We start from the raw sequence: 11153 nt of genomic DNA on the forward strand, positions 1-11153 counted from the left end.
AGGGAGGAAAGGGGAGAGGAGGGGAAAGAGGAAAGAGGAGAAATAAATGAACAGCATGGAGAAAGAAATTAGGATGGCTTTTTAAAAAAATATATATTTTATTGATTTTTTACAGAGAGGAAGAGCGAGGGACAGAGAGTTAGAAACATCGATGAGAGAGAATCATCGATCAGCTGCCTCCTGCACACCCCCCACTGGGGATGTGCCCGCAACCAAGGTACATGCCCTTGACCGGAACTGAACCCTGGACCTTTCAGTCTGCAGGTTGACACTCTATCCACTGAGCCAAACCGGTTTCAGCTAGAATGGCTTTTTCTTAAGTTCAAAGTATGTACTATTTGAATTTACAGAGAAGGAAAAGGGATTGAAAGAGGATTTTTAAATAGTGTAGAATTTCAGTCTAGTGAACAATATAATTCATTTTAATTTTACCAGCATTCACAAAACAGCTGTAACAGATCTGTTGCCCATTAATAAAAGAATATAGAATTAAGACCAACCAAAGGGAATGGATGCACTTACTTCTTCACAGTCTTTGTTCTATCCTATCTAGTAGTTTTTCCTCCTCAAGATCTAATAGATCCAGCCAGAAAACAGAAATAGATATTTCAAATCCAAGACACAAAGAAATTCTCCTTTCCATTTAATTATAAATATTATTTCTTATTTTCTTTTCTTTAATGGAATCTTTAGCACATACTTTAGCTATATGTGTATAGCTTTTCATATACTTACATCGTGTAACATTTGTTTTTAATATTTTATTTTATTTTATTTTTACTGATTTCAGAGCAAAAGGGGGAGGGAGAGATAGAAACATCCATGATGAAAGAGAATCATGGATCGGCTGCCTCCTGCAAGTCCCCCACTGGGGATTGAGCCCACAACCAGGGCATGTGCCCTTGACCGGAATCGAACCTGAGACCTTTCAGTTCACAGGCGGATGCTCTATCCACTGAGCCAAACTGGCTAGGGCCTAATATGTTATTTTATTATTATTTTTTTAAATATATTTTATTGATTTTGTACAGAGAGGAAGGGAGAGAGATAGAGAGTTAGAAACATCGATGAGAGAGAGTCATCGATCAGCTACCTCTTGCACACCCCCTACTGGGGATATGCCCGCAACCAAGGTACATGCCCTTGACCGGAATCGAACCCGGGACCCTTCAGTCCCCAAGTCGACACTCTATCCATTGAGCCAAACTGGCTAGGGCCTAATATGTTATTTTATTTTAAAACTCATTTAAAAGTTCTATGCAATTCTGACATTTTACTGAGTCAGCTTACTTCTCTCAAGCACACAAACATAAATTGTCTTGTAAACTCCAGTCACTTTTTTTTTCCGGGGGTGGCGGGGGGGGGGGGGGGGGGGGGGGGGGGGTGGCGGGGGGGGGCGGGGGGGGGGAGCCCAGTTTTTTTCTTTCGTAATACAGGAAGCATTTCCTGAAGATTAATCATTATTTTGACTTGCAAATTTGGAGAAGTTGAAAGAAATTAGTAAAGTAACTTGTGACATCCCACGTTCGGTTTGAGATTTTTGGAAGTGGTTCAGCTGCTGTCCGGATGACAGCACTAGTGAGTCAAGCTGCTGAGGGTGATCTAAACAAACACTGCCACCCTATAAAGGTGGGGCTCCAGAGGGAGGACCTAGAAGAGGGCAGGCAAAGAGCAAGGCACTAACACAACTCAGATCGGAGTGCAGCCCGGAGCAATGAAGAATCTCCCTGTGCTACTGCTGCTGCTGAGTCTGGCTGTTTGCTCAGCGCTTCCACTGAATGGAGCTGCAAGGGATACGGACGACGACACCATGGACCTCGTTCAGGTAACTAAGGGAGACAGCCTGCACGCTCGTTCACAGGGCCAAGCGGGGAAACCACCTCTGCTTCCCATTCATAAAACCCGTGCAGAGAGATTTGAATTACGGCGCAGGGCTCATTCAAGCGCAGAGAGTTATGCAGAGTGCTGCATGTGGGAGAGGTCTCGGTTTCCCACTGTTTGGGCACCTCCTGTCATGCTGGGCAAAAGGAAAACCAGGTGTTTCCTAAAGTTACAGACAGCATAGTGAGGAGCCTGGAGGAAATGTATCTTGCTTTGGGATTTCTTTAGGGTTTTTGTTGTTGTTGTTGTTGTTGTTTTAGTCAGAGAAAATAATGGGATTTCATACATACATATGTATGGGAACCCTGCGTACATGAGCCAGAGACCCCACCTGCAGGAGAGGCTCAGAGACAGAAATGGGATTGAGGTACATAAGACATTCTGAGCTAGGGATGAGGTAATGCACCTCAGAGGTCATTGTAGGATGAGAAGAGACAATTAGTAAATAACAGTTTGCCCTCACATAGAGGTGGGTCCAAAGGTTATCGTTGGGAGTGTTATGTGGGCAAGCCCTCTAATTCAGATTCTTCTTGGATGGTAAGGGTGGGAGACAGGCGTTTCCCTGGAAGTTAAAGGTGGCAGGCTGAAGTTGCCGTTCTGCATATCACACAGGCACATTTTGGGGTGACTTGTTTGGACCCCCATAGGGAACCTTTGGGTATTTTAATCCAATGCACAATAAACTAGACCTTTATGTTGCTAGTGTCATGTTTAGACACAGGGATTTGTCCGTTTCCTTTTCTTAAGCCAAGACCTTGTGAAACACATAAAATAGAAAATTGAGGGAACTGGGTAAGTATACCTGAAATATACAATTATGCCCAAAGAAGTAGGTTTGTTTTTTCTCCTTTAAATTGATTAGATCTATATTTAAATGTTCTACTTAATTTCAATTACTTTGGTAATAAACTAAGCTTTAGAGATTATTTCGCTACAAAGATTAAACAAAAGTGAAGAGTCTGTAATTAAAAAATTAAACAAAATGTGACACTTATTTCAGCAAACTGGAGGAATACTCCAGATATATTAAGTGGACAACTGCACAAATGTCCTCCAAAGGGCTAAAAAAAAAAAAAAATGCTAAAAATGACCTAAAAACTACACATTTTATCCCAACAGCACTACCTAGAACACTACTACAACCTTCCAAAAGACACAAAACAGTTTGTTAGAAGGAAGGACAGTAGCCCTGTTGTTAAAAAAATCCAAGAAATGCAGAAGTTCATGGGGCTGACGGTGACGGGGAAGCTGGACTCAGACACGCTGGAGATGATGCGTAAGCCCAGGTGCGGAATCCCGGACGTGGGAGAGTTCAGGACCTTTCCCGGCATGCCCAAGTGGACGAAGACTCACCTCACCTACAGGTAACGAACGGGTCCTGAGAGGTTTCCACATTGTACTGAGATTTTATAAGAGGCTATGTCAGGAGAAAATACCTTCTTCACCTATTCTCATTCAGGATTGTGAATTACACACTGGATTTGCCAAGAGATGCTGTTGATTCTGCCATTGAGAAAGCTCTGAAAGTCTGGGAGAAGGTGACTCCGCTGACGTTCTCCAGGATATGTGAAGGAGAGGCTGACATAATGATCTCTTTTGCAGTTTTAGGTAAGAAACAAACAAACGAAACATGAAATGCATCTATGTACTTGGTGGTATTTTATTGGGAAAGTTTCCCAAGCGATTGTAGTTACCTCTCTTTCCAGTAATTTTTTTTTTCTTTTCTTTATTAGCACATGGAGACTTTTTCTCTTTTGATGGACCTGGGATGGTTTTGGCTCACGCTTTTCCACCTGGGCCACAGAGGATTAACGGAGATGCTCACTTTGATGATGATGAACAATGGACAAAAGACACATCAGGTTAGTTCTATGTCTCTCAGAATGATGTTTTGTGTTTTTTTTAATTTGGAAAATTCTTAATAACTAAGAACAGTCAAGGAATGGGTTGTTTTATATTTCCCAGTGGGTCAAGGACCAGCAGAATATATTTTTGTTGTAATCATTATTAACAACATTTTCAGATGTCTAAAAATGTTTATTTTCTGTCTAGGGAAGAACATTATAGGAGGCATCATTAAGTATGTCTTTGATGAACCTGGTTCTTGTAACCATCAGTAACAACAATTGCTCATTATATCAAACTGCAGATATTCAAATTGTAGACTATGTTACATTGGATCTACACTAACATCTGCCTTGAATATTGATTATATCCAATTGGGGAAATATCCCCCAATTACTTCTTTCCTCTTTCAAACAGAAATGAGGATTAAATTCCAGAACCTGAGGTTTCAGTTCAGGTTTTTCTGGTTGGAATAACATTTTACTCTCCCCACGTTAAGAAGGGTTATTGTGGATTTATCCTGAGGGAAAGGAGCAATCCCCAAATAAAATGTTTCTCAGTTTATAACTGGATTAGAGGCCATGGGTGAGGTCCGGCCAGCCAGCCCCACTCCTGGCCAATTGGGCCAGGCCAGCTGGAAAGAGGAGCTGAGAGGGGTTGCCCAGCCGGCCTCGCCCCCTGGTCAAACTCCCAGGGCGAATGGACAATTTGCATATAAGCCCTTTATTATATAGGATACTTTAAGGTATGGCTTCCAAAGTTTCAAACAATTGGCTAAAACAAATACTCCTGAAATTTAATTGGGATTTATAATAAAAATCCAAACAGAATTCCTCTAGAGAGTACTAATGTGAGGTTAGTTAATGCTGGATAAAAGCCTTTGTTTGATTGAATTAGCAACTTCTTCCTTCAAAGGAACATTTTCTGCAAAGTCTCAAATGAGAACTTTGAAAGTAAAGTCCACTTACTTGGCATTTCAATCCTAATTACCCAATGTCTTCCAATTTCACCATTCTAATTTATTTTTATAATATGAAGGAAAAAAAATCTGAATACAGCATGTGTTTGTGTGGCCAAAATCTCTTCTGACAAATGCTAGACATGATTGGGCATGTTATGTTTTAAATTAATTGTACAAATTCCCTGACATCTATAATTATTATTTTTGGAGCCAATATGTATTAAATAATCATCATGAGGCAGAAAAATTATGCAGGCAATATTCTGATAGCAAATAATGGCAGTAAGATTGTTTAAGGATTTTAGAAATGAGATAAATAAACTGTGATTTATTCAATTTAGACCAGTGGTCGGCAAACTCATTAGTCAACAGAGCCAAATATCAGCAGTATAATGATTGAAATTTATTTTGAGAGCCAAATTTTTTAAACTTAAACTATATAGGTAGTTACTAACTTAATTAGGGTACTCCTAAGCTGGCCTTTGCTAAAAACTCAAAAGGCCAAAGAGCCGCATGTGGCTCTCGAGCCGCGGTTTGCAGACCACTGATTTAGACTAACCAACAAAGGTTAATACAGCCAAACAGTGCTTAGCTTTTCATTGACAAATGAAGAGAAATAAGTTTGTTCCATGTCAGAGTACAAGAAAAAGGACCTAGTTCTCATAAAGTTAACAGGCTCCTGAGAGGAGAATAGCTGGGCATGGCTAGACATTTTGTCTCAAAGATTGATGTCACTAATAGGCCTTGAAAAAACAGCCTGCCATGAAGTATGTAATCAGTCAACTGACTGATTAACCAAAACTCAATGCATAAAAAGCCCTGTGTGGTAAACAAATACATACACAGATGACATCTGTAATGTACATCTATTTAAGACATAAGTAACTCTTATTTATGATTTCCTAAATAGGGACCAATTTATTCCTCGTTGCTGCTCATGAACTTGGCCATTCCCTGGGTCTCGGGCACTCAGACAACTCTGAAGCTTTGATGTACCCAGTCTACAATGCACGCACCGACCTGGCCAGGTTCCGCCTTTCTCAAGATGATGTGAATGGCATTCAGTCTCTGTATGGTGAGTGATGCTGGGGAAATGAGGCATCCTAGCTTCCCCATGATGATGGTCAGGAAAGTTAGGGGGAGAGATCAACCAAAGGACATGTATGCACGCATATAAGCCTAACCAATGGACACAGACACCAGGGGGGTGAGGGCATGAATGGGGGGGGGGGGGGAATGGGGAGATAAGGACACATATGTAATACTTTAATCAATAAAGAAAAAAAGAAAAAATATAATAAATAAATAAATAATGCTGCAGGAAGCATTTGCAGTCAGCTCCAAACACTTGGGAGTGTTTGGAAAGTATGTGCAGTGACAGAAGCATCACACTCCTCCTAATGTTTGCATTCTTGCATCTGTTCTCCTTAGGACCTCCCCCTGCTTCCCATGATGACCCCGTGGAGCCCACGAAATCGGCAAGTCCTAAGACACCAGCCGCGTGTGACCCCACTTTGTCCTTCGACGCAGTCAGCACCCTGAGGGGAGAAATCCTGTTCTTTAAAGACAGGTCAGACCAGGAAATTGTATTTTCCTATCTCTTCTTTTGACGTGCAATGCTTAAAAATGAAAACAAAAAGAAACTCAATGGAGGCTTTTACACATTATATACAAAAGTGATTCCTCTGAACTGAAATTATTTGGGTCTGGTGCTCCAATTCCCCCATTTTCCTAAAATTATCCGGTTCATTTTTGAAGACAGACATAGCATGATTTAATTTTTGTCCTCTAATTGTTCCAAATGTTATAAGTCCTGGTTGCTTTTAAGTCAGATACTTACATACACATCTGCCTATCTTTCTGAAAACGAAAAAGCCGATATATACACTGTTTTACATAAATTGCAGGAATTTAAGGTTTATAGTCAGCCAGTTAACTTGCATTGTAGGATAACTTTCTCTTCACAGATGACAGTACTCTGTAATCCCATGGCAGGAGGTCCAGTGCGGTTTTCTGAAAAAAAATAAAAATATTTTCCTCGAGGCAATATACCTGATCTCTGTCAGTCATCAGCCTAGAAGCTGAGGGAATCAAGGGAGACGGGTGGGCAGGAAATTATGCTAAAGATGGAAGATTGGTTTTCAATTTCGCTTCTTTTTACATGTATTCCAGGCATGTTTGGCGCAAATCCCTAAGGACTCTGGAACCTGTAATTTATTCAATCTCTTCATTTTGGCCATCTCTTCCTTCAGGAGTGGATGCTGCATATGAAGCGACTAACAAGGATATTGTTTTCATCTTTAAAGGTAATTATTATATAATAAAATTTTAACCTGTTGAAATAAACCCTCTCACCGGAAAACTGAATAGGCCTTTATTTTTTCTATTGTGACAAATTCTGTCTACTTTATTACTCCAGCTAATGATGAAATGGCTGAAACTGGTATTGTTTTATTTATATATTTTACAGAAGATAAAAATGACCCCAGTAATATAAATTGCTCAGTTGTATATTCTCTCATTCAATCTGTGCTCATTCATTCAATGGGCAATTTTTTGTTAAATGTACACTTTGAGCTGGTGATTAAATCTAAAATTCTGGCTTCTGGTTTCCTCTTTACTATAAAATCAAAGGTGCTAACACATATTTCTAAAGCCCAAAGGTTTTTAACTGTTATAAACTCCATGTGACTCTGAATTATTATTATTATTTTTTAAACAGGAAATCAGTTCTGGGCCATCCGAGGAATTGAGATGCAAGCAGGTTACCCCAGAAGCATTCACACGCTGGGTTTTCCACCAACAGTAAAAAAAATAGATGCAGCCATTTTTGACAAACAAAAGAAGAAAACGTACTTCTTTGTAGAGGACAAATACTGGAGGTAATATGCGATCGGAATGACTTTGTATGGAGCCTAATTAGAGACAGGTTTTTTTCTCTCTAAGGAAATCCCCTCCTCACACAGCTCTCAGTGGGAAGACTGGGGTCTTAGACCTAAGTGTGGGGAAGTGCTTACTCTAAAAAGCAGTGTCTGGTAACAGGCAATTCATGAGCTCTGCTGTTTTGAGTCCCATGTGCAATAGGAGGGAGCTTCCCTTTGTGCTCTTGCCCAACCTGCCAGATGTGCCCTCTTCTCTCCTACTCCTGTCCCTCCCCCACCCATCCTCAAGTGCTGGCTCAAGTCCCACCACCTCTAGGAAGGTTTTCCTCCTGGACTCCAAACCCAACTGGGCTTTTTTTCTTTGAATGAAACCCTGAGAATCCAGGCCATTGTCCCAAAGGTCTAGTCAATGTCTTGTTGGGTGTTTGTCTTGTCTTACCAACTTTACTATGTGATTCTCAACGGTTTCCTTAAACCTCACTGACTAATTGCCTAGGCCTTGTTTCAGAGGACAATGAGCAGAGGCAGTCTGGGTTCATGGGCAGAACCCAAGACTCATAGAGAGGCTGATTCCCAGTCATCTGCCCAGACTCTGAGACATCTGAGCAAACCAACCCAGGTCCACCCAATAAGTCCAAAATGCATTTACTGTGCTTTGTTTCTTGTCCTAATCCCATTTTCTAAGAGACCGACATAGAAAACTCAGTCGTGCAGGGTTGGGAGGGCACATATGAGCCAGGTATGATGGAGAACTTGAAATTTGTATTTAGATGAATGATCCCACTCATTTTATGCATCTGTTCATACCTTCATGTCCTTGTGATAGAAAAATTATTAAGGTTCTTTATGCCCAGGCTTAAGAAATATAATAATGAACAGCATTTGCTAGATCAAAATGTTGCTTCTCTTCTGGGGGAAGAGAATTTAAAAAAAAATATTTTTTTTTAAGAGCTAAGTTTACAGTACCACCGAAGTCACATATTTCTGGAGTGTTAAACATGTTTATCATTTACTTGCGGTACTTGGAAAGTTTACTAGAATTCCACATTAAACCTAACATGGTTTAAGAATTTTGGTAACGTGGCCTCTAGGCAATGCCGAGCTGCATTCTTTTATTTGGTGCAGATTTGATGAGAAGAAACGGTCAATGGATCCGGGGTTTCCCAGGCAAACGGAGAAAGACTTCCCAGGAATTGGTCCAAAGGTTGATGCTGTTTTTGAAGCATTTGGTAAGTGACAGTTATTTTGTTGGCAATAATAAAATAACATTTTACAGCTTGAAACATTTTATAGCTTCAGAGGGAAGAGAACTGGAATAATTTTTAATGGCAGGTTTCTTTCACCAGTTATCTCCTCCCTTCCTAAGTTTAAATTTACAAATTTTTAACCAATCATACAAATCTATGAATTTTTAACCAGTCATATAAGTAAGTTGTTCTGAATTATGAAGGTATTTAACACAAATTTCTCCACTTTTCTTTATATGTCTAGATAAGATTCAAAGTCAGTATAAAAATCCCCTCATGTGGTATGGCCAAACTTAACACGGGCTGGCTGGCTTTTTCCTCCACGCCACGCTGGTGCTGCTGCTAATTCCCAGGGACATTTTCTCCACCTTTCTTGAGTAGTCAGTCGTTGGCCACATTAGTCAGTTGCAAATACTTCTATTTCCATGCACCCGAAGTATGAAAAGATTTTCTTTTCTGCTCAAGCCTAGGTGGGTGGAGGTTGATGGCCTTTAGCTGCAGAGTGACCAGAGCACCAGGAAGGCAGAGCCACAGCGGCCCCAGGGCTCCTCAAAGGCCAGAAATGCCCTTCCGGCTGCAATGTGGGGAACGGGGAGGAGGAGTGGTTATAATTTCCCAAGGAGCAGAGAATGTCCTCTGATTGGAAGCAGAATAACCCAATAACCCGTAGCCTGGCAGAGCTGGAATGGAGTGCTGTCTCCATCCTTTCCTATGAGCATTTAAATCTGTCTATCTTTCTGAACTGCAACTTGCTTCTGTAAAATGGGGTTGGCTATACTTTCCTAAAATGGACTGTTGCAGAAATAAGTGGTGTGTGTGTGTGGGGGGGGGGGGGGGGGGGGAGACGGGAGACACACACTACATGTAAAATGCTTAATACATAGTCCCTTGCACATATTAAATTCTAAAACTCTTTGCATTCCTAGTAATCCATTATTCTGAGGTTTTGTATGTTGCCAAATTTATTTATTTGAAGAAGAAAAAAATCCCACTATTTCCCTTGTCTGTATTTGCAGGGTTTTTCTATTTCTTCAGTGGATCCACACAGTGGGAGTTTGACCCCAATGCAAAGAAAGTGACACATGTCTTGAAGAGTAACAGCTGGTTTCATTGTTAGGAGAGAGGCGTAGGGAGGCACACCAGGGGCGTTTTAAAGGAAGCTGGTCATTCTTCAGGGTCTTTGTGAACATAAATGGTGCACTTTCTCTCGCACGCACACGCCACAACTGGGAATGTCGGCGCGAACCAAACCGCGTGTCTCCCCAGCCAGCTTCACAAGTATTACCAGGCATTCAACCAGCTGCCGAGCCTGCACTTTGGTCACGTGGAGTGGGCACACTCGAGTGCAACAGACCAGGGATTGTATATAGATGATTCGCTTGTTATTTAATAAAGAGGATTTTTCAGTTCTTTTGCTTTCTTGTTTTGTTTATTGTTTGTTTCAAGAAACAATGTTCCCACAGTCTCAGATACACTGTGGACTGAGCAGTAGGCAGCCTGGGGTGCCTGGCCACTGGTGGTGGGAAAGGGGTCTCCATGGTTGTGGCCTCACAATGGGCTCATCCGGAACTGAGGACCATTTAACACTTGCCATCCCCAAGTGGTGTGTGTATGTGTGTCGGGGGGGGGGGGGGCGCGCTATGAGCAGGATGCTTATATCTACCACCCTGATATCATGTGTTCCTGATAACCCTAGGGCAGTGGTCAGCAAACTCATTAGTCAACAGAGCCAAACAGAGCCAAATATCAACAGTACAATGATTGAAATTTCTTTTGAGAGCCAAATTTTTTAAACTTAAACTTCTTCTAACGCTACTTCTTCAAAATAGACTCGCCAGGGCCATGGTATTTTGTGGAAGAGCCACACTCAAGGGACCAAAGAGCCGCATGTGGCTTGAGAGCCGCAGTTTGCCGACCACAGCCCTAGGAGAAAGATTTAAGGCAGTGGCAACCTTATAGGGCAGGGTCTGGGAAAAATTGAGAAGCAGAATCTTATCATTATAGAAAGTCACCTACTTCACACACTTCATTTTTCAGGTGGAAAAATTAAGCCTGTTCTTCATCTTTTCCTTTTACCTATATATGCGTCCTTTTCCTGCCGTAGCAAACAAATTTGCTCATATCCTCCCGATTTGCACATAAACTATTCTCTCATACTCATTTTATATCTGTCCTGTTAGAAATCTATGGGCAAATGCTTATCTTAAGACATCATTTGCTGTCTAGAATATCATCTGCCACCAAGTAAAAGTTCATCCATTCTTTAACTCATTTATTCATTTGAGAATAACTAACCAATCATACACTATGTGCCAGGCATTTTGCCAGCTTGTGGGC

The 11153-nt window shown here is 41.1% G+C and overlaps 1 protein-coding gene across 1 annotated transcript; it reads left to right on the plus strand.

Moving 5' to 3' along the window:
- The first annotated feature begins 1627 nt into the window (after nt 1-1627).
- On the plus strand, nt 1628-10225 carry LOC311628201 (stromelysin-1-like). Its single transcript, XM_084895173.1, has 10 exons — nt 1628-1825; nt 3001-3245; nt 3341-3489; nt 3615-3743; nt 5598-5762; nt 6119-6257; nt 6860-6993; nt 7410-7569; nt 8695-8798; nt 9833-10225. Exons 1-10 carry the CDS (start codon nt 1715-1717, stop codon nt 9931-9933), a joined length of 1437 nt encoding a protein of 478 aa, XP_084751299.1. The 5' UTR covers nt 1628-1714; the 3' UTR covers nt 9934-10225.
- The last annotated feature ends 928 nt before the right edge of the window (nt 10226-11153 follow it).

This window comes from Pipistrellus hanaki, assembly GCF_964339955.1.
Source record: "Pipistrellus hanaki genome assembly, chromosome: 9".
NCBI classification, from domain to species: Eukaryota; Metazoa; Chordata; class Mammalia; order Chiroptera; family Vespertilionidae; genus Pipistrellus; species Pipistrellus hanaki.

What these genes read in the sequence shown, in the direction of transcription:
- LOC311628201 (XM_084895173.1), top strand. Translation starts at nt 1,715, where the DNA reads ATGAAGAATCTCCCTGTGCTACTGCTGCTGCTGAGTCTGGCTGTTTGC. An exon ending in ATCCTGTTCTTTAAAGACAG is followed by an intron (nt 6,258 to 6,859) that starts GTCAGACCAGGA and finishes CATGTATTCCAG; the next exon opens with GCATGTTTGGCGCAAATCCC. An exon ending in TATTGTTTTCATCTTTAAAG is followed by an intron (nt 6,994 to 7,409) that starts GTAATTATTATA and finishes TTTTTTAAACAG; the next exon opens with GAAATCAGTTCTGGGCCATC.